The sequence below is a fragment of the Solanum verrucosum genome, unplaced genomic scaffold (assembly GCF_900185275.1).
Source record: "Solanum verrucosum unplaced genomic scaffold, falcon-dt-bn FXZP01000134.1, whole genome shotgun sequence".
In the NCBI taxonomy this organism is placed as follows: Eukaryota; Viridiplantae; Streptophyta; class Magnoliopsida; order Solanales; family Solanaceae; genus Solanum; species Solanum verrucosum.
This window is the reverse complement of record NW_026020833.1, coordinates 243,668-267,875: the sequence shown is the minus strand read 5'-3', so window position 1 is coordinate 267,875 and position 24,208 is coordinate 243,668. Positions and strand designations below refer to the sequence as shown.

The following is a 24,208-nucleotide window of genomic DNA, read 5'->3' as shown; positions in this document are numbered from 1 at the left end:
ATGGAAGTTAATGAAGACATTAAGAAGCTCAAAGTGGTGAATGGTTTCAATAGTCAACATGTTTACATGGAGAGTAAAGAAGTTGCTGAAAAGCTTGCTTCTCTAAGTGATGACCTCTAAATTACTAAGTTTTATCATACCTTGAATGAGCTCTATATCCAGGTGAAGGCCTACATGAACAGGGATAGATGAAACAAACCTTCCATTCGTATAGTAAAGAAAAAGAATGTAGATATCAACTTTTGACCCACTTTCAATCTTCTGGTTTGTTGGTTGTTGCTAATGTAGGCCTCTCTATCCCCTTATCAATGAAATCTATCTCATCTCTCCTTGTAACTATGATAATTTTACTATCTTCAAATCTGACTAGGAATGCCATTGGTTGTAAGGGGATCCAACAGATTACTGTATCTATATTTTTTAGGAAGATGAATAAAATACTTGATAAAAGAATGTCTCCAGCTTGAAGTTGCATTTTCAGACAATTTATGAGGCCTTTTTAAAGTTTTCTGGTCCATGTGCAGTCAACAAACAAATGAAGGGAATTTTGTGTGATTTTCCTATCACATAGGCAACATTCGGCTGAGTCCATATGGATATCTAGTACTATAAGATAATTATAAGGATTCTAAATCATAAATTTGCATCTAACATTTCTATCATCTTATCCATGTAGTATTATATGAAAATTTGCTAGTGATATAATGTGGTATTTGACTGCTGCCTCTACTGATTAAAGTTTGTCTAAAATGGCTACTACCAATGATGCAGTTCACTGATAGCAATTGTGTTGTCTCTTTATAATTGCTAGACATTTTTTCTTAATGTAATATCATATATTTTATTTTTTTCAGGATGCTGTTATGTCTAAGATCACATCTGCATCTCAACTTGTAGATGAATCTGGTCAGTCTCGGACAATTGATTTTTCAATGATTTACATGGATGAAGTGGGTGGGGTTAAGAAGGCATGTATATATGGTCTTGGTTCTCAAGCAACTTTCTATGAGAACATTGGTTCATTATCTGCTTCAACTGCTCAGCCTCAAGATTGTGATTTTGATGCTCGGGTGAAGGAATACGTTAAAGAAATGAAGGAGGAGATGAAGGAGGACATGTGAGAAGAGATACAACATGAATTGCGTGAAGAAATGAAACACTAAATGCAACTAGAAATGCAAGAGCAAGTTGATAAGATTCTCCAAGAACGTTTGCCCATCCTCATAGCTGGGCTGCCTAAACCACCCCCTGGTACACCTCCAACTGGTACACCACATTAGCTTAGACATGACCCATCATCAAATAATGATACGAGTCATTTAAAATTGCAAAACTATTGTAGGCAGATCTTTCATGGTTTGTTTTTAAAACTATTGTAGCAGATCTTTCATTGTTTGTTTCTGTATTTGGATTTGTTTTGAACTCTTCATCTTAGCTTTTGCATTGTTTTATTCAAGTTGTAATTTGTCAAAGAACCACTGGATTTTATTATGTTTTCGGACTTTTTAAGATTCGTAAAAGCTATTGATTAATATAAATATATAAAGTGAAACTTTACTATCAAATTACCATTTAGTTAGTAATATGGCAATATACATTACCAATCACTGACCGAATATTGACCATAAATGATATATATTACCAACAAAATCACAATAAGTTAGTAAGCTTCCTAACCAATTACTAATGAGCTTTTTGTGTTTCTAAAATACTAACCAATTAGTAACATAAGTTACAGGAGTAGATAGTCATTCTTAGTTACAGATTTAAAATTCGTTGGTACGAAATACCAACACATTTTTTTCTTAACTGAAATTACTAACTGATTACCAATGTATTTTGGTGAATTTACTATCGAGCTTACCAACCAAGTTGTTATCTGTTATATAATTGCTAACCAAATACTAACAACATTTTATTTTATTTTACTATATTTACCAACGTAACACTAACATAATTGAATAGTGAAGAACCAAATTTACTAACTCTTTTTCTCTTTGTTAGTAAACTTCCCAACAATATGCCAACCGAAAATTGGTTGGTGAATTTACCAACGAAAATTCCAAGGCCACATTTCAACAATTACCAACAAGTTTTTATGTGTTTACCAACTAACTGAAATGGGTTGGTAAAATTTAGTGACAAGCTTTTTAGCAACAGACTAACATTAGTTGGTATTCGGTTGGAAAAATCATTTGCCAACCAATTTAATCAATTTAGCAACGGATACTTTTGTTGGCAATTCAGGGTTTTTTTGTAGGTGATTAGACATACCTCAACATGCTTGTAATTGTGTTCATTGATGATATATTGATCTATTTAAGTAGTAAAGACAAGCTCACCGATCATTTGAGGAATGTGTTGCAAGTCCTCAAGGACCAACAAGTCTTTGCAAAGTTTAGTAAATGTGATTTTTGGTTATGGTCTGTGGCTTTTCTTGGTAACATTTTTTTCGGTAAGGGTATTGAGGTAGATCCAAAGAAGATGTATGCGGTTAAGAGTTGGCCTAGACCTTTATCCCTTCCAAATATTATAAGTTTCTTAGGTTTAGCCGGTTACAATACAAGGTTTGTTGAAGGGTTTTCACTGATTGCCTCTCCATTAACGATATTGACCCAAAAAAAAGTTAAGTTCATAGGGTCGGAAGCATTCGAGAAGTTGAATAATTAATAAAGCTAAAGTTGAATAACAATGTGGAAGCAAAACAATCTCCCAAGAACTGGTGTTACATTGTGGTGAGCAAAACTAAAAGATATGGTACAAATAACTCAACTAGAAGAGAGATCAACAATGCAAATGCAAAAACATAAAGCTAGAAAGCATTATGTTAGACAAACAAATATGCCATGAATGTAGTTGCATTATCATACATAGCCAACAAATATTTCACAAACTAGATTACAAGTAGCAGCAGTAAAAGTTTATGTTAAAGATCTAATTAATCAATCTATCATGTCTAGCCTTCCTACATTTTGTCTAGCTATCATGTCTATCTCCATATCAATCACTTTGTTGGTGCCCCCTCAGAACATCCATGTATGTCTTGTCTCATGGGGTAAAATAATCCCCTTAGGAAGTGCTTATTGTTCCATTCTGCAAGACCATCCACAAAGTGTAAGATAGATCTATAAGTATAAGAAAAGAATACAAAGATTATAGACGTAGTTTGAGAATCACTGCACAGAGTTGTAGATGCAAGTATAAGCAGCTCAACATCATTTATAAGTGTTCTCATCACTAAATATTTGGTACGCATGAACTCCACCAGAGTAGTATATTTCTCATACCTAAAAATAATGGGAAATGTAAATCAATTTTGTGAAAAAAAAGTCCTCGGGAAGGGCTAAGTGTTGCAAAGTAGAAGTGCACCCTTGCCTAGGCATATTTTTACTTGAAATGGATTTGCATTTCCTATTATATTGCTCTGGTGGAGTTCATGTGTACCAAAGATTTAGTGATGAGAACGCTTATAAGTGATGTTTAGCTTCTTATACTTGCATCTACAATCTTGTGCAGTGATTCTCAAAGTATGTCTATAATATCTATATTCTATTCTTAGCTTATAGAGTTTTCTTGCACCTTGTGAATGTTCTTACTAAATGGAACATCAAGCACTTCCTGTGGGGATTATTTTACCGCATGAGACAAAACATAGAGTGATATTTTGAAGGGGGCAACAACAAAGTGATTGATATAGAGATAAACATGATAGCTGGAGAAAATGTAGGAAGACTAGACAATTTTGTATGGACAACTACTTTCTGAAATGGCTTTGATTAATTATCTCTTTAACAAATTTTTTTACTACTGCTACCTGCAATCTAGTTTGTAAATTGTTTGTTGGCTATGTATGATAGTGCAGTTACATTCAAGTCATATTTGTGTGGCTGAATTGAGTAATTCTAGTTTAAATTTTGTTTTTTTCTAAAGAAAATAGACATTATGCTTTCTAGCTTTATGGTTTTACATTTCCACTGTTGATCTCTGTACTAGTTGATTTTTCGTACCATATCATTTTAGTTTTGCTCATCACATTGTAACACCAGTTCTTGGGAGATTGTTTTTCTTTGGCATTGCTATTCAACTTTACCTTTATTAATAATTAAATTGTAAAACTTGTATATTTTAGCTTCCTAGTATAAATTGGGTTGATATACGTCTTTATTCAACTAACTTGGGATAATCTAGTGCTATCAAAATAAAAAATTATTTTGCGTTCATTGTTTGTCTTGATAACTAAAAGTGGTCACTATATATGTTTTCTTCATTGTATGGTATTGTTTATTAACACTCATAGGCACAAGAAGAGGGGTTGTGTGGATGGTGCTAACACCACAAAAATTTCTAAGTTAATAACCGAACCATTATTCATTTGCGTATAAGGTCATGTCGGGTGATTCTTAAATTGTCCTTATGTGCTAAGGTCAATTATTTAATGTGGGAATAGATTTGGAAATGAATTAAGGTCACAAGAATCCCTTAGCACAAAGATGAGTTGAAAGCTTCCTTACCAATTGAGTTTTGACATAAAATTATACTTATGTTAACTTCAAACCATTATATCTCTCAGTAAATGATGAATTAAGTGGCCTATGAACTATAAATCTAAATTTCTATGAGTCTTCTTTCCAATGCCACCAAGTTTGCTTCATTTAGAGTTCAGAATACAAAGTTATGACCGTTTACCAAAGACTACCACAATAGAGTTGTAAAAGAGAATGGCCTATCTCTCTCACTTTCAAAGAAATATAGGACTATATTTCTTTGAAAGTGAGAGAGAAAGATCATCCTCTTTGAAAACTCTGTTGTGGTAGTCTCTGGTAAAACAGTCATAGTTTTTTATTTCGAACTCAAAATGAGGCAAACTAGGTGGCGTTGGAAAGAAGATTCATAGAAATTTAATGTGATAGGTCATATGTCACCTTATTCATCATATTCTGAGAGATATGATTGTTTGAAGTTAACCAAAGTTTAATCTTATATCCAAAACTTAATCGGTAAGGAAGCTTTAAACTAAAATTTGTGCTAGAGAATTCTTGTGACCTTTATTCATCTCAAAATCTATTCAAACATTAAATAATTTACCTTAACACGGATGAAGAATTTAAGAATCACCTGATAACGAATATATACGCAAATAAAGAACGGTTCGGGTCTTATCATAAATATTTGGGGTGTTACACCATCCATACAACCCCTCTTCTTGTGCCTATGAGGGTCTTAATCAATAAAACCATATGATGAAGAAAGCATATAGAATGACCACTTTCAGTTATCAAGACAATCAATGAACACAAAACAATTTGAATTGGGATGGAAATCGACTATCTGAAGTAAGTTGAATCAATACGTACATTAACCCAATTTATACTAGGAATCTAAAACATACAAGTTTAACAGTTGAATTAATAATAAAGATAATGTTGAATAACAATGTGAAAGCAAAATAATTTCCTAAGATTTGGTGTTACTTTGTGCAGAGCAAAACTAAAAAGACATGGTACAAATAACTCAACTAGTATAGAGATCAACAATGGAAATGCAAGAAAATAAAACTAGAAAAAAATATGTCTAATTCCTTAAGATAAAAACAAAATTCAAGCCAAAATTACTCAATTTAGCCAAACAAATATGACATGAATATAGTTGAACTATCATACATAGTCAAAAGAACAATTGACAAACAGGATTGCAGGTAGCAGCAGTAAAAGTTTATGTTAAAGAGATAATTAATCAAAGCCAATATAGAAAGTAGTTGTCGAGACAACAATATCTGGCCTTCTACATTTTCTCGAGCTTTCATGTTTATCTCTATATCAATCACTTTGTTGCTACTTCCTTCAGCACATCAATCTAGGTCTTGTATCATGAGGAAAAATAATCCCCATGGGAAGTGCTTGTTGTTACAGACTTGAAAAATAAGCACTAAAAGTACGTTTATAATCTCTATATTATTTTCTTATACTTGTAGAGCTGTCTTTCAGCTTGTGGATGTTCTTACAGAATGGAACAACAAGCACTTCCTGTAGAGATTATATTTTACCTCATAAGACAAGACATAGAATCATAGCTGGATGTGCTGAATGGGGCAACAACAAAGTGATTGATAAGGATATAGACATGATAGTTGGAGAAAATTTAGGAAAGCTAGACATTGTTGTCTCGACAACTACTTTCTGAAATGACTTTTATTAATTAACTCTTTAATAGAAACTTTTACTACTACTACCTGCAATCTAGTTTGTAAATTATTTGTTGGCTATGTATGATAGTTCAACTACATTCATGGCATATTTGTTTGGCTGAATTGAGTAATTTTTGTTCGAATTTTGTTTTTATCTCAAGAATATAGATATAATGCTTTCTAGCATTATGTTTTTGCATTTACATTGTTGATCTCTGTACTAGTTGAGTTATTTGAACCACATCATTTTAGTTTTGCTCATCACAATGTAACACCAGTTCTTAAGAGATTGTTTTGTTTTCACATTGTTATTCAACTTTATATTTATTAATAATTAAACATTTAAACTTGTATTTTTAAACTTCCTAGTATAAATTGGGTTAATATACGTCTTGATTCTAGTGAATTTGAATAGTCGAGTGCTATCAGAATTAAAATTGATATGTGTTTATTGATTGTCTTGATAACTGAAAGTGTTCATTATATATGCTTTCTTCATTGTACAGTACTGTTGATTAAGACACTCATAGGTGCAAGAAGAGGGGTTGTGTGGATGGTGTAACACCCCAAAAATTTCTAACCTAAGACCCGAACCATTTTTCAGTTGTGTATAAGGTCGTATTAGGTCATTCTTAAATTTTCCTTCTAAGTTAAGGTCAACTATTTAATGTGGGAATCGATTTGGAGATGAATTAAGGTCACAAGAATCCCCTAGCACAAAGTTGAGTTGAATGCTTCCTTACCGATTGGGTTTTGATATAAGATTCTACTTAGGTCAACTTCAAACAATAATATCTCTCATAATATGATGAATTAAGCAGTCTATGACCTATCAAATTACATTTCTATGAGTCTTGTTTCAAGCACCACTAAGTTTGCCTCATTTAGAGTTCTGAAATAATAATTTATGACCATTTTACCAGAGACTACCACAAATGAGTTTACAAAGAGGATGACCTTTCTCTCTCTATTTCTAAGAAATATAGTCATATATCTTCTTTAACTGGACATTTATTGTTGAATAACTATCAAGATATCCCCATGGAGAACTAGTATAAATTTAAGAGTATGAGGAAATACATCTGAGAACTTATACACCTTACATCTAACTCTGGAATGAGGATGAGCCTTGATACAATTATTGGGCATTCCAAGTTCAAATTCCAAAGCACATGAGATGTCAAAATTTCCCCTGAAATGTAGATAAGAAGAGATAGACTACTAATTATAGGGAAGAGAAATTGTGTTCCTTTTGAATGTTGCCCATTGGTCAAATAAAAGAAAGATGTGGACTAGTGCTTGCCTTACACTTGCCAATTCTAGAGCTGATAGACATTAGTTTTCCTCCAACATCATTTGGGACGGTTAGCTTCCCATAGACTTATGTAACAGCCTTGGGTCTGATAGAGTAAGCCTTAGAATAGGTGATAACTTAGCTCCATTGACCTTCTATCCTTGGTTTTATCTTTCTACGACCCTGTGGTTTATGGCTAATATTTTGGGCTTCACTTGGTGACATGGGATTGGATTTGGTCCGGGCATGGAGTACTGTACAGATTACCTAAGTATGGACGTCTTTCCACGTTGGTCCTATGGTGATGATTTGGCATAGTATTCTTCAACATCCATATGTTAGAAGATTTGAGGTCTCATCATACTGCCTTACTATTGGTTGTGAATTCGAGGTCTGGTCATTTGATCTACAACTACAGTCCATGATTCGGGTTCCTCTATGAGTTGACCGATATAAGTTAGATCTTATTTGTTCTTTTGGAGGCTTATCCACAACTCGAGGTCTGGTCTATGAGTTTGTAGCTTGGGATGATCTTATTGGTTACTTTGGGATGCCTATCCATGGTTTGAGGTCTAGGTTATGCTCTCCCTGGTTCTATATTCAGGTTGTTTTGTTCGTATTAGCTATAGCTATTGTGTACCTATCAGGCTTTTGGGGTTCCATTTGTTTTTTTGAACTTGCCCATGAGTGTACGTTCTAGTCTCATGGGGACCAATTAGATTTTAGTTAGCTATTTACTAAATTCACTTCAGTTTTGCTCTGCTTTCATGTGTATTTCCGTAAATTCTTGCTCTTTGACCTCTATTGTGTTTAATTCTCCCTTTTTTATATTGCCTTTACTTTTCCTGTTTAGTCAGCCTATCATGCTTACTGAGTACCTGTTGTTTTGGTACTCATGCTACACTCTACATCATTTTTGTGATGTATGTACGAGCACCAACTATCAATGTTGAGTTCAAGCCAGACGTATCAGTATTCGGAGGCGAGGGATGAGCACATGGTGTTCTGGATCATACTTATCTCTATCTTTATTAGTTGACTAGTCTTTTGTATTTTGAGATAAGTTAGTTTATTTGTGGTTCACTTATGGGACTTGTATTTTTTGTAGTCTGTTCCTGTGACTTCCAGGTTGTGGCAGGGGTCTTTTTGTTTTATGTATATATATATATATATATATATATATATATATATATATATATATATATATATATATATATATATATATATGTTGTTTCTGTTTATTCCTCAATTTATATATGTTGAATTGCTTATTTCTAGCTCGTTACTACCCTTACACCCATTATTTGACATTTCGGGTTACGGGTTGGCTTACCTACTGGTAGGTTATAGTAGGTGTTATCATGACCTGAGAAATCGGGTTGTGACAATGTTTGCATTTAATCTAGCTTATAGCCTTTTCCTATATATGTTACTGCTATCCTTATGTTTTCCACAAAGTTCATGTCACAGCTAACCTTGTGTTTGCACCATATCTTGCTTATATATGTAATTGCTAACCTCATGTTTACATCAAAATCAAGTTTATACTTTACTTTCTTATTTCTTTGACCTTTACACATACATATGAACACCTTGAATTAACATAATCATTCTCATCTCCAAATTCAAGTGTAATCAACAAGATTCTTCCCACATGGCATTTGAAATGAAAATATCAAAATAGAGTGTAGTGATAAAACATATACCAAAACACTCTGTTGATTCCGTGAGAAGAGTGTAGTTATATGAAGGGGTTCAATAATACCTTACAAGAATTCAAGGCATGAAAGGACTTTCAGGACAATATTATTAGTTGGCAGAAAGATAATAACATTAAAACTTTTACATACATTCTAATTTTAATGTCACTCTGTGTACTACACTAACGCCACCACCCGTTGTTCAATACCAGATTACAACCAAAGAAAACGTTACTTTTGTGTATAATAAAATATAAAAAGTTAGGCTGCAATGATTTGGAAAAATTTAAAGGGGACGCGTGTTTCATTACACGACGTAACTAAGAGGCCGAAGCGTTCATTACTAAACAACTAGTTACTAAAATTGTATATACATATCCATTTGTCATAAGCCTAAATTGTAGGTTACATATACAAATTCACAGGTATATGAAATTGAAGACAAGGCATACACGTGCAACACAGGTGTGGTGAATCTATTAATAAATGAAAAGGACCTCAACAAATTAAGAAAAAAATTACTGATTACATAGCCGATGATAAGACACATATGATTAGTAGCTTATCTAAGTCATCCATTAGCAGTATTCACTTTTTTTGGTTAGTGATAGCTACTCCTTTAGGCAATATTTCTAAGGGATCCGTGCGACACACTTTGTGCTTTTATTTTTTAACCAAATATTTTGATCACACAAAAATATAGAGCTTCAATTTCACACTAACAACATTGAGGCGAATCTAGATCGAGTTCGATTGAACTTATTATCTTAAGCTCGAACAATGTATATATATGCAGAAAACATTTGAAATGTATATACAAAGGACATTCACACTCATTCTTGACTTACTAATTTCCTATAATAGGGTGAACGATAAGTGAAAGATAATAGTATTACTTACTAATGCTTCTTCCTTACTTGCTCAACTTTTCACTTCAAATGGATTACTCATTATTCTATGTTGATGTTGCAATCAGTTGCTTTGACTTAGCATAGATAATCCAAGTACCAATACTTTATCTAGACATTCTTCTAATTAAATTACACAAAGATATAATCAAAACAAAGTCACAACTCACTCTTTTTTGTTCAACAATTGAAACGGGTGACAGTGATTGTTGGCGATCTTCCATTGAGCTATCACAAAAGACACAAAATATTATAATTAAAACAACTAAATAACAATACTATCTAAAAGATAATATTTTTGTGGACATATTTATTTACGTGCTCATTACTACATGATTTTCTCTTTGAGCCACGAGTAATCCCAAAAGAATCTACATATGCTAGTATCCCCACCTTTACTTTATCGTCTACTTTTGCATCCATATTCATTTTTGCTTATGATAATTTTTTCTTCATCATTTATGTATCCTCCTTAGCTTTTGACAACTTCTTATACATCACTCCAATTTCCTCTTTTGCTTCAAACAACTTTTCCTCCATCTCAATTTTCATAGTTGAGGTTACTTTTTGAACTTCTATCTCTACTCTTTTTCAAAATATCTTTACTTATTTTGGGATCGTTTATATATAGGGCCATAAACAAAACATGGAGCTTCTCCTTTTCCTAGAGTTCAGTTATTTCCATAAGTACCTAGCCTCATTACTTGTGAGTACTCATCATTGGGAGAACTTCCAGGGACATTTAACTCACGACATACCTCTACAAGATCATTCATTTCTTTCTTTATTAAATAAAAGTAAATCAATTGATAGTTAACAAAATATTTATAGAATGAAAGTACCTTAATATTTATAAAGAATATGAATTTACCATAACTTCATCAGCTTTATCATTTATTGGTTGATTGTTCTTTGTCGTATGTGTTTTTTAACACACTAATCAACCTTACTTATGTTAGACGTTTGAATTATGTCACACAAATAGGAGCAGATATATTTATTTCTATTTATTAAAGAACTAAGTTGGTCAAAAACGGTTTCTCCAATAAGCAATATGGTGAATCAGGTGAGTAGATGGATACACTTGCATAGTTATACTTGCTTTGTTTGTCATAATCAAAAAGGGGTTTTAAATTTAATAGGTTGTATACTTAGAAAATGAGTGTGAAACCTTATGGAATTGTAAATTAAGGTTCGACATGACTTAATTTGCTACGATGTAAAGCCTCAGCTATTGAAACTCGTAGAAACATGTTTCCAAGCAAAGTCCATATGCAACATTTTCAAAAGAGAGAAGAAACAAGAACAAGTGATCTAGATTGTTCTTTCTTTCATAATTTTAGTTGTATTAGTGTGATTATTGACTTGTAATAAATTTATTTATAATTACAAATATGTGATTAAAATCATCTATACATTGAAAACAATAACGTTAAACTAAGTTAAGAAAACATGTGTATCACACATTATCATAATTCATAAGCAACATTCATTAATTATACATCAACTAGAAATTTAAAGAAAGAGATAATTCTCTTACCATGAATCAACAAATAATCCTGAATCAACAAATAATCCTTCTTGCACTCATCATGACATAGTATGCTTCCGCAACAACTTCTAAATCCTACAAAGTGTATGAAATTATACATGAACTAGAAATTTAAATTTAGTAAAAAAATTCTAGTAAAAAATAACTGATAAAATGGTGGACAAAGACATATTAAGATGTCAAAAATAAATGATGCAACACTATCTAGGAAACCAATTAAGTTTCATCTTGATTGTCCATCTCCCTTTTGCAAATTCAGTAAATTACCTTTGTGTTTTCAAGAATAGACACATTATATTCCTGATATGTCATTCGAAGCTAAGAAGCGGGAAGGGGGTTGGGGGAATAGAAATTTTACAAAGAGAATAGATTGAATCTTGATATCTAGTATAAATCTATAAAACACTCAAATAATAATAAGTAGAAAAATCACTTTATCTTTAGCACTAAGTAAACCTTGTTTGTCTAAACGATTCATTGGCTATTAAACACTAACGCCAAGTCTAGGATGTCATATACTTGCATCTACAATTATCGCAAATAAGCACAAATAAATATTATTATTGGAGTTGTAAATAATATTTCAATATATTAAAATCATCATAGGAATAACCAATACCATATCGTGTATGTGCCAAAATACAAAAATATACATTATGAGGCATCATGGACACATCTAAAGCCTTAAGAATGTTTTGCATCTAGGCCACATTGTTTTGTCAAAATTTATTTCACATTAGATTAGGAATCAAAAGTACAGTATGCAGTTTCCAATCATTATATAGAGTCTAATATGGATAACAGTTAACATAATCAATTAAAATTAGCAATATATATTATTGGGATGGAAAACAAGCTTTTCATTAAGAGATCGGGAGCATCTGGATATCTCTACCTCTAATTTATGAAAAAAACAATAATACATCAGAGAGGAGGAAACAAATATAATAAAATGAAGCAACTAAGGAGAAAAACCTTACAAAGGATGTTTTTCAAAACACTCAAGACTTGGTACCTCTGTCAAAACTATCTTCGAATCCACTGCATCAACCGGAAGATACCTCTACAAAATGCAAAATAAGGTCAAATATTGATAGAATTTGAAGGAAAGAAGGCTATAAAGGGAGGTAACTAATAACTTGTGTGAGCAGAGAAAGAAGAGAGGAGATAACAGAGGTAGGTGTCAATCACCCACAACCAAAAGAAATGAAAAACCATGGCAGTGTTAACTTCTTGAGATGGAGGAGGAGACAAGGAACAGAGAAAGGCCGAGAAGAGAGTAAGAGGATAAGAAAGAAAAACTGCTTTGTAAGAAAATTTAATAAAGCCCTAGCCGATTCTCTTAATGGACTGGTCCTGGAGATTTTTTGTTTTGCTTTTTGTTTACTTCATAAATAACCCTTGCATCCTTTGATGGTCTTGAGCTTGACTTCTAGTAAATGGCCTTGATGAAATCCGTATTGCATCATTTGAAAGCCATCCATGGGGCGTGGATGGACCTACGGGGCGTGGACCCCTTCCGTAGGTCACCCCATTTTAGGCAGCCTCATGGTTTCCTTGGGGTCTTGGGGTTTAGACTTAGGGTCCTCCTCAAATACCCTTAGGGTGGTCCTTGGAGGGTCGTACCTTGATGTCTAACCCCTAAACACCTCAACCATGGCTAGGGAAAACATAAAGCACCATCAAACCTCACACCAAACTCTAACACACACACGTTAGGCTCTAGTTTCACTTATTCATTTTTAGGGTCGTTACATTCTTAGTCATAATTCATCATAAAGGCTCAATTCCATCTTTACAAGTCAAGACCCATCATATTCAATAAAATCTAGTTCAGTTCATAATTATATGTTACTAACCTTGAACAATTACTACTCATGTCATTGATTTAGGAGAATCACTTTTGAACCTTCAATTTGACCTCTAATGGCATAAACCCACAAATATCACATTCATCAATTTAGACTAGGATTTACCATAGAAATCACATAAATTCATCACAATATCACTAAACAAAGCTAAATCAATCATAATTAGGTATTATCCACTAGATTGGAATCATACCCACCTCCTACCCACAATGTAAGAAGAACCTTAGTTAGAATTGGGTTTTTGATCCACAATTGGGGGATTACTAAGGGGGCTCTATGGGTGGAAGAACCCATAGATGATAAGCTAAACATACCTTTAATCAAAGCCCTAGCTAGAACAAGCTCTCAACAATGGACTTTGCTCTTGATCCAAGCTTCAAGCTCTATCATCTTCTTCAATGGGGGTTTTCTAGAGAGAGAAATATTCTTTGGAGAGGATGAAGTTGGGTTTTCTTTGGATTCTAGGGAGAATGACTTTATGGAGGCAAACTTAGGTCTAATTAGCTTATATACTTGCTAGGAAGGGAATAAAATAATGTAGGGGTAAACTTTGGAAAAGAACTAAGGACCCTAAACGTCTTAACTTAAAAATTACAAGCCTTCACGACTTACCTCGCCCTTTGCACCCTCATGGCTTGCCAAAGGGTCTAGGCGACTCGCCAAGTGGACTCTTGGCTCGCCCAAATTTCCAGTAACCCCATAAATTGGGCAGGCCACTTAGGCAATGGGGGAGGCAGCTTGGCGATGCGCCAAATGGGTTGGCGAACCCCGACCTTGCTCGCCTAATGGAATAGTAGCTAGGCCATGGGGAGGCTGCCCACTAGGCGATCTTGGCTCCTTTGGATAATCGCCAAGTCACTTGGGCGATGGCATTGCCCATCGCCAAGTCACTTGGGCGATGGCATTGCCCATCGCCAAGTGGCTCAAGGCTGCCTCAAGGTTTTTCCTTCGTCTAGTTCCATTCATGATATGCCCTACTCCTTTTCCATTGACTTTTAACCCCTAAACCTCTCATTCTAAGTACGGAAAAGCCTTCTCTACGACCTTAACCCTCATACCAAACCTTAGAACCCTAACTTAAGGTCCTAGTTTAGTCTACTAGTTTTCGGGGTGTTACATGTAAAAAGCCTTTTCTTTATACACTCATGAAACTAGGAGGTGTTCATGGCTGAAATGAACACAACCGTAAGAACCATAAACGGTAAAAGGTTTATTGTGTGATATATGGTTGTCTAGTATACACCAAAGCTCGACAGTTCAAAGATATCACATCTACCAATTGACCGAGTATATCCGACATATGTTCACTATGGAAGGTTCAACAGGAAACCTACTTATCCAAACACAATTAATCATTGCTTGTAAAGTACACACTCGTCCGTTAATCATTCCCCATTCATGTGGGAGATTGTTGGGTATATAGCAAGAGTTTATGGGAAATGGATGGAATATGAAAAGAGGAATTTGAAAGGTTCTCTTATGCTTTAGTAAAAAGGCATTTCTCCCTCATTGGTGGTGGAAAGAAAAGTTGAATTGTTTAAATAGAGAAACACTTCTACTAGTTGGTAAAAGGGTTGGAAAGAGGGACCCCCCTGGCGCCATCGTCGTCGTTGCTAGCTCGGCTCGGCTTCGACTTTGGCTTTGGTTTTGGCTTTGAAAAAGGATCGATCGAGAGATTATTTGTCACGATTTGAGTGCACCCTCTAGTCATAACACGGCGTACTCGACTCCGAAGAGGTCTTATACAAGCCTCATAGCTCATTCATTGCATAAGATACTTGAAAATAGAGAAGAATTAAAAACTTTCCTTTACAATCGAAGACATTTTATTAAAAAGCAAGCGGAAGACTTTCTAGACTTTGTACACTATGTCTCAAACCATCTACTACTTTGAATACAACATTGGGACTTAGCCTATACAAAGCTTTAACAAAACTAACAGACAAGACTTTCTAGACTTTGTACACTATGTCTCAAACCATCTACTACTTTGAATACAACATTGGGACTTAGCCCATACAAAGCTTTAACAAAACTAAAAGACAAAAAAGGACATAATGGGTATTGTCTTCAAAACTATGAGGACTCACCAAGTCTTCATCTTGAAGCACCTTAGAAACTTATCCATCAAGCATAGAACACCAACATCTCCGAAGCCTACACTTTGGTAAAAAGGGAAAATAATGGGGTTAGAATATTAGATGTACTAAGTATGATGACCATGCAAAAACATGCTTAAAAAGGGACATTTGATTGAAAGCCATACTTTTATGCCATTTTTGTAAAACTTCATGAACATTGATACAAGAAGCATAATATAAGTCACAACCAACATACAAAGTCACATAATTCACATTAGTCAAAATCACATATACAACCCTTTACCTTCACCTTGAGCCTTCACCTCAAGTAACCCTCAATCTATACCTTGTGCAATGTATGGATAGTGTCTCGTACCACCACCCACACTAAGGTACCACCTTAAGGTCACCAAAATTGTACTTACCATTCATCCTTCTCACTTTTACACTAGAGCATATAAGACACATAAACATCACATGAATCACATCATCACATTAATACCATCATCTAAGACAACTCTAAGTCATACTTGTGCAATGTACAAGTAACATCCCATACTACTACTCACACTAAGTACTCCTTTGAAGTCACAGACAAGGCACATTCGTATACAATAATTCATGACAAGGAAGTAACTCATAATACAATCCAAGTATAGCATACATCTTTACATTTAAACATATAAGAGTCAACATCACTCAATAACATCATTTAGATGACTTTCAAACAATAGTCATTAAGACTTAGAGAACTCACTATAGCCCTCTTGAAGCCTACTCGTGCCATGTATGGATAGCATCCCATACTACTACCCACACTTCATAGAGCTCCTCAAGAAACTATAATGCACATCTCACATGATGGGAATAAGCGTTTAACCGACATAGACCATGAGAGCTAGATCATGGAATCCGATGTACTGTCCCACATCGTAAAGGTTGGCCTACTTGCCTAAGGTAAACCAGTATATAGCTTAAGTGGATCCACTAGCTATCCTATGTGGGCACATAGTTAAGGGACATGGAGATTGCTACTAGATACCCCGCCTCAACTCACGTGACGACATCCATATCAAGAGATTTCTACTAAAAACCCCACCTCAACTAACGTGAGAGCTTCCATCTCATTCAATATCCTCTCGGTGCTTAGCCTACATTCCCATAGAGTATTTTACCATTCATCACATTAAGGGATAAGAGATTGTTACTAGACACCCCGCCTCAACTCACGTGAGGGCATCTATCTCAACCCAAGATTCATTCATTGGATAGCTCATAGATTCAAAGATGAGAATAGCCTTTTATCTAAGAACCCCATTATAGTTCATTAGTGCAAGATCGAGAATATCCTTTCAATCAACACATCATTAGCATTCAATAGAGTACAATTGAGAATAGACTTTCAATAGACTCAACATTCATTAACATCATCATTAACTCATTCATTCATTCATGAAAAGGCTACCAATATTAGATCTACCAATTCAAGACATTAAGACATCAAGTCAAGATATACTCATCATATAAGAAAAGGATGCCTAAGATTACCAATTCAAGAGATCTCATTCAACATTACATTATAGAACCCTTCACATTCCATCATCAACATTCATGGGTGTTAATAGAGAGATAACATTCAATCCTAACACAATTAGCTTCTAGACAAGATCATAATTCATTCATTGAGATCACACACATGCTTCATATCACATTCATATATACAACATCATCATGATAATACTTCAATTCCTCACACTATGCCTTCAAGGCCATGATCACAACATACATAGGAAGTAAACACCTCCACCTTTTAAGTGGATCAACAATTCAATCACAATTCTAATACATCAAGTAATTAGGTCAAACTTACCCTTTCAAGGCAATGATCACAAATCCTCAATTCACCAACAATTCACCATAATTAGACATAGATAATGATGCAAATCAATAATCTAAATCAATCTACGCACAAATCCATCATCATTCATTCATAAGCAACAAACCCACTTCATAAGGCCAAATTTAGGAATTGAGAGAAATCATGGGTTCATGGAGTAAAATCATCTTAAATCATCAATTAAACATCAATATAATCATAGTTTATCATTTGAAAACGTTTGATACAAGAACCCATGAGATTGAGTGAAATCTAAGTTTTTGAGAAACTTGAAGAATTTGAAAACTTCTTTGAAATTGACTCTAGGGTTAAAGCTAACCCTAGATAAAGGATCACCATACCTTATACTTGAAGAATCCCATGAAATTGAAGAAGAAACACCTTGAAATCGCAACCCTAGCTTGAACTTGACCTTGATCTCCAATGGAGTTTCTAGAGAGAACTTTTTAGGAGGGAAAGGTTTTGATTTGGGGAAAAGTGAATAATGAAATCTAAAATACCATTTTAATACTCTTAAAATACCTTAAAACACTTAAAATAATCTTCCATATATTAATTAGGACTTGGGGTGAATTTACCAACTCACCCCTAGCTTGGCCGAGACTGCACCACAAAAATAGTGCCCATTCAAGCCCTGGACTCACGGACCGTGCTGCTGGTCCGTGGTCTAGGGCTGCAAGTTGGTTTTAGGCCTCTTGACCTACGGAGGCCATCTACGGGGCGTGGATGGACCTACGGGGCGTGAACCCCATCCATAGGTCACCAAGTTTTGGCCAACTTGATAGTTTCCTTGGGGTCTTGGGGTTTAGACTTAGGGTCCTCCTCAAGGATCCTTAGGGTGGTCCTTGGGGAGTCGTACCTTGACGTCTAACCCCTAAACACCTCAATCATGGCTCGGGACAACATCAAAACACCTTCAAAACTCAAGACCACACAAACGCACGCACATTAAGCTCTAGTTTCACTAGTTCGTTTTTAGGGTCGTTACATTATTTTTGGACAAAGTTTGTTTTAATTATTTATTTAATTAATTAAATTAAATTAAAAGGTCAAAACATTTTTATTTATTTAAATAATTAGCTGAAACGACCCGACCCAAGCACGGATCCGCGCGAAACATCTTTCCTGTTTTATTTGAACTTCCCACCGTTGGAGATGACTGTTCTGAAAGGTTGCAACTTTTAGGAACAACCATGACCGTTTGAAAGGTTGCAAATTTTCATCAATGATCGTGTGGTTTCTGAAAGGTTGCAACCTTTCAGAACCAGTGCTTCTTGGCTATAAATACCTTTGATTTCACAGATGTTTTATTTATGAAAATTTCTGAACTTCTTCTTCTTCTACACAAATTTTTATTCGTGTACTTTACTGCCGTTGAATGACTCGCTGACACCATTGTTTTGGTTATCAATATACTGGTGAATAAAATCATTCTATTATGGGAGGAAATATTCCAATTCAAACCTCAGATACTAGAGGAAAATAATTTCCTTAAGGGGATACTGTGCATTCAGTGAGTTCGAGTTTCTTTCCATTCTGTTTCATACGTTTTTTACAGATTCTATCAGTAGTATTGATTTATAATACACATTGCATAACAATAAGCATTTAATGTGAAGAATTATAATTTTAAATAGTTCAAGGAGATAACAAACTCCTATGAAGTTAAAATATGTAGTTGAGAATTTAACAATACGTCGGGAGACTATTTAACTATTTTCTCTACGGTTTAGTACTAAATAGCTAATGTAAAATCTGTACGTAATGATTTAATGAATACCCAGAAAATAGGAAAAAATTTCATTGTTTTTTTAGAAAGCAAAAGAAAGTCTGTTTGCCAATATTAATCCTCTAGTTTGTATAATCGACGTGTGGCCTTTTGAAGAAAGCAAATTCTTAGAGCTTTACACGTGTATTAAATATATATACAGCGACTAGTAATTGTCACTCTAAAACTATGTAATGTTCTCATAAATATAAATATGGGAACCAACATAATCTAGATCTCTCAAAAACCATACTATCAAAACAATGAAATTAAAAATAGTATAAAAAATAATTAGGATTAGAGAGAGAATCATTTTGACAGAGCTGATAGCAGAGGCAAAGACAGAGACCAAGGGATGGAGGAATATTACAATGGAGATTCATTTGGGAAAGTGAAAGAGCGCTTCAAAGATCGATCCAAGGCACGGTACCTATAATACAAAACATTTAATTTATTAATTAAAATGATGATGAATTGATTAGAGTAATTGATTTGTGTAGAAAACGAAGGAGAGAACGAAGCAGATGTTGTCCAAACAAGCCGTTAAGATCGCTCAACGTGCGGAGGAACATGAACCATTTATTAACAAGGTCTTCCACTTAATTAGTTAGTTTTCACTCCTTGTACCTAATTAATTACTACTCTTGTTAATTAATTTGCAGGTGACTCATCTCTTGGGAGTTCTTGGCTTTGGAGCATTTTGCTTTATTTTGGGTGCAAGTCAGTATTTGCTTTATTCATTCTTGTCTTATATATATATATATATCCAATATTCGTCAGGGCCACAGGATATTCGATATGTTTACTGTTTCTTCTATCTTACTTTTGTTCCTCTTCGATGGATCTACTACAGATTCAAGAAATGGCATTACTATCTTCTCGTAAGCACACTCAACAGTTTTTCGCATTTTCAGTTGTGCTTTCCAATTATTTTAATGGCATAATACATGAATGTGTTATTCAATTTTACACATGTTTAAGGGTAGAAATTGGAGGAGATAGATGTTCACGTGAGGCTAAGTTAAAGGGCAGATTAGTGTATTAGGTCACTTTTCATGAGTTGTGTGGTAAACGTATGCTTCTGTATTAATTTTATACACTCTTTATTCAACAATAGTGGACATAGTTGTCCACTGTTAGCTTGCCACACCCCTTAAAACACCCCTTGAAAGACTAAACTATAAATAGAAATGTAATTTTTACTATATAATCCTTTGCATATACTAATATACAATATCTTGAAAAATGTAATAAAAAAATGACTATAGTTATGATAAGGATAAATTAGAAATTAAGTGTAAAAATTATTCATGATTTCATAAAATAGAAAAGTATTGTTGGACATCTATTTTTAGTATAGTGGACAAGTATTGTTGGACGGAGGGAGTATTTATTAAACACATATCTCAAATTAGATTGGAAAAAACATAATGGTTGGTTCCAAGTTCCAACAGGAGAGAGGACAATATTAATTGTGCCCAGCGCTAGAGCATCATAGTGATTTGCTTCCACATTTTAAATTTGCTTTTGTTGTTGCTCAACTTTATATTGAGATCCGCTCTATTATTTGATCTCCACTCCTGACTACCATAACTGAGCTGATTGAAAATTACTGGAAATGACTATTTTGTTTTATTTTTTCTTCTTGTTTTGTAGGACTTTTGTTATTATGCAAACACAATTTTCATAATCATGCTTCTGGGTTTTCCTACTAATGAGAGGTTTTTCATGGTTTGTTTCTCGTTTGCAGAGGTATGTTTCTATTAACACTAACTTCACTTTGGAAGTTTTAGTTCTCTTTAAGGAAAATTAAATACAACTGCAGGGTCCGCTAGCCTGGGCATTGATCGTTTGGCGCTGTAGCTTAGTTTTTAGTTCAGTTGATAAAACTGTCAGTGTCTTCATACATCTTTTACCTGGTAAGTGGGATTCCTGCTCTACAAATTTAGCCTCTTTACTACACAAGTCAATGTATGGTTATATGCTCCAAAATAAAATTCTTAATGTTAAAACAGAGTGCCTTGTTTTGAAAGAAACATTCTTGACTACAATTCATTCAGTTTTTTTATATTGTTGTTTGCATGTCCCTCAAAAAATCACATGGCTGTGGTTTGAGATGAGCAATATAATATGAGTCGAATGTAGCTCGTTTTGTGTTGGACTGTCCATTTTGGGATTTTGTTTCTCTCATTCTTAGTCTCGGGAGTATAATCTTGGCGATACTAAAACTGTTTTTTTTGTCAAAGCTAAGATTGCTTCTGGAGGAGTATCAGGAAAATGGTGTATAAGGTCCGAATAAATTAACTTCTTCTAGAATGCATATTAAATTCACCCCTACTCATGTCTTGGTTATCCTCATTTCATCTCGAAGTTTGTGTTTTAAAGCCAGAGATAAAGAGATCCTATTTATACATATTTGTTTGTTCTGTGGCTGCTACTACATATTATGTAGAATGCTCACACACTAGATCTTCATTACTTGTTGAAGTCCGTCAATTGCATTGAAGTAGCTAGGGAACTTAATTTGACATTGTGTTTGAGGTAGGCTCTCTTGGTGAGCACCCGTTCCCTCTGTATAACTACGAGAAAGGTTCAAACCCCGTAGGTAGCATCCTCTTCTACGAGGTGTTCCCATCTCCCTTCTCTATGTAATCACTGTGAAACAAAATACAAATTTTGACTTTGGGATTTGGAAGATTTTTTCGAGATGTATATAGCTATGGGCTATAGAGTTGTACCTACCGAGAATATACTTGTGATTATCAGGGTTGGTTTTCTTCACAATATGGTGGTGGGATCCTGTGTTTTTTGGAGCTATGCATCCAGAAGGGACTCCAGAAAGAGCATCATGGCCTTATGTAGAAAACCAATCGTACCTTTGGAAATGGTTGTTTTTTGTTCCATTAGCTGCTTACTTTTTCTGGCAAGTTCTCTATTATCTCATTGTAGAGGTCCTACGTCGACAGAGACTCTTGCGAGACCCTGAAGTTATGACTTCTTACAGGTAATTAATTATTTTTGTCAACGTACCTCTTTGTTTTCTTCATCCTTGTCACAGTGGGTGGATTCAGAATTCTTCATCCATTTTGGGAACTTGTTATATTGACAGGGAGCTCTCCAAGAAAGCGAAGAAAGCGAACAACATGTGGTGGCGTTTAAGTGGTTTGCTTGGTGATCAGAATCGGTTGCTTATGTTTATTCTCCTCCAGGCTATATTTACCGTGGCAACTACCGCACTCACCGTGCCCATATTTCTATCATATAAGTTGCATGTGGTGTACCAAATACTTAAGGTCTCAGCATCTGTATGGAACGGTGGAAATTTTCTATTAGAAGTGATGCCAAGACAGGTGATTCTCAAGGAGAAGAAGAAATCCGAGACTCGTGATGTTACAGAACAGCAACATGAGAATCCATTGCAGGAGAATTCCATGGAAACACCCCAGTGATATTAGAGTAGTAACAGTCTCTGAGTTGGATGTTTCATAATTAGGCTCAACGTTAGTTGTTATTTGTCTCTATTGCAACTCTTTATAAGTTAATGGATTTAGTGGAAGAATATATGAGCCAACATTTTTCAGATTAGTCACCACATCAGAATGTGTAACCATTTTTTTTCTACATGAAAAAGGAGAATATAAATTAGTATATCCCATGATACATAATGTTTTGTGTTGGTGGTGTTCACATTTTTCTCATTGCTAGACATGTTCTGTCGTTCTAAATTCTACTTAAGGTTGTGCCGGGACTACAGACGGTCATCGCTCAGCTTCTACCATTGTTAGGGGATATGCAACACAACCTAATGGGGCCAGAGTGTAGCCCGCCATTGCAGCTCCCCAGGTAGAGGTACTACCAGCACTTGTAGCTGCTTAGCGTGCAGAAGTTGAGGCCGCCATGTCATTGGAAGAGTAGAAGATGTTAGGCCGATTTTTGTTATTACCTCGTCGGAGGTTTGTAGGGGCTACAAGAAAGGATGCTCACAAGTTCTTGAACAATTTTCGTGAGTGATTAAACACACTAACCTGGTAAATCCAGATGGGTGGACTACACGGCTTATCAACTAGATGGATCTGGCAGGCAAATGGGTGGATTGCACGGCATATCAACTAGATGGATCTGGTAGGCAATGGTGACGTTCATACATAGAGTGTAGACTAGCTAGACACATCCCCCGACTTGGATGCAATTTTTTGAGGCCTTCTTTGCCATGATCGCACCCCGCATTATTATGGATAGACTAAGGGATCATATCTTTAGGTTGGAGCAGGGCTGAGTAAAAGACTCATTGAGCATGAGCTCTCCAGGCACGCTATTATGATTCTTCCCACTAAGAAGGAGAGAGTCTATTGTTTTATCCAAGGGTTGAGACTCTCACTACGGATGTCTACAGATTCCTTAGCATCAGCGGGTAGGTCCTTTGTCAATGTAGTTGACCATGCCTGGACTATAGAGGAGCTCCATCGTGAGGCCTATGGGGGAATCAATAAGAAGACTGGCTTTTAAGGTAGCTATAGTAGGTACCGATCCCTTGATAGGGGATTTTCAAGTAGAGGTCAACTTTCTTATCAGCCCAAGGGCAATTAAGCTGACTAGTTCAGGCATCACTCCAAACTTTGTGTCGTGGAGGCCATGATGGATCTGATAGTCTTCCTTCCATACCTTGGGGTGATAAAGGTTTCTTTGATTGTGGCAAGGTTGGCCACTATGTTAGATATAGACCCCAGTGCAGGGCTGAGGTTCCCCATGTAGAGGCGGTGCTTAGGCTCGTAGGGGTTGTCATGTAGGTGCTTTTAGCTTCTTTTTAAAAAAAAATCATTTTAGCTTAAAATATGTAATGCTTCTCATAGTCATTTTCTTTCTTTGTGTGCTTTTATTGTTCTGCCTCTTCCTGAAGCTTACGTGTAGTATTTACGGTGTGCTGGGATGGGTGACACATTTTCTAAGGTGGTT

The 24,208-nt window shown here is 35.0% G+C and overlaps 1 protein-coding gene across 1 annotated transcript; it reads left to right on the top strand.

Moving 5' to 3' along the window:
• LOC125813519 (glycerophosphocholine acyltransferase 1-like) lies at nt 1–22,704 on the top strand. The gene is made up of 11 exons (XM_049493009.1): nt 1–106; nt 289–407; nt 855–1,117; nt 19,577–19,676; nt 19,756–19,845; nt 19,918–19,975; nt 20,036–20,136; nt 20,912–21,007; nt 21,081–21,174; nt 22,022–22,259; nt 22,365–22,704. The coding sequence occupies exons 1-11, from the start codon at nt 1–3 to the stop codon at nt 22,702–22,704; spliced, it is 1,605 nt and encodes a 534-aa protein (XP_049348966.1).
• The last annotated feature ends 1,504 nt before the right edge of the window (nt 22,705–24,208 follow it).

Coding starts and splice junctions, on each gene's coding strand:
- LOC125813519 (XM_049493009.1), top strand. CDS start 1: ATGGAAGTTAATGAAGACATTAAGAAGCTCAAAGTGGTGAATGGTTTC. Junction 19,976..20,035: donor TTGCTTTATTTTGGGTGCAA/GTCAGTATTTGC, acceptor AATATTCGTCAG/GGCCACAGGATATTCGATAT. Junction 22,260..22,364: donor GAAGTTATGACTTCTTACAG/GTAATTAATTAT, acceptor TTATATTGACAG/GGAGCTCTCCAAGAAAGCGA.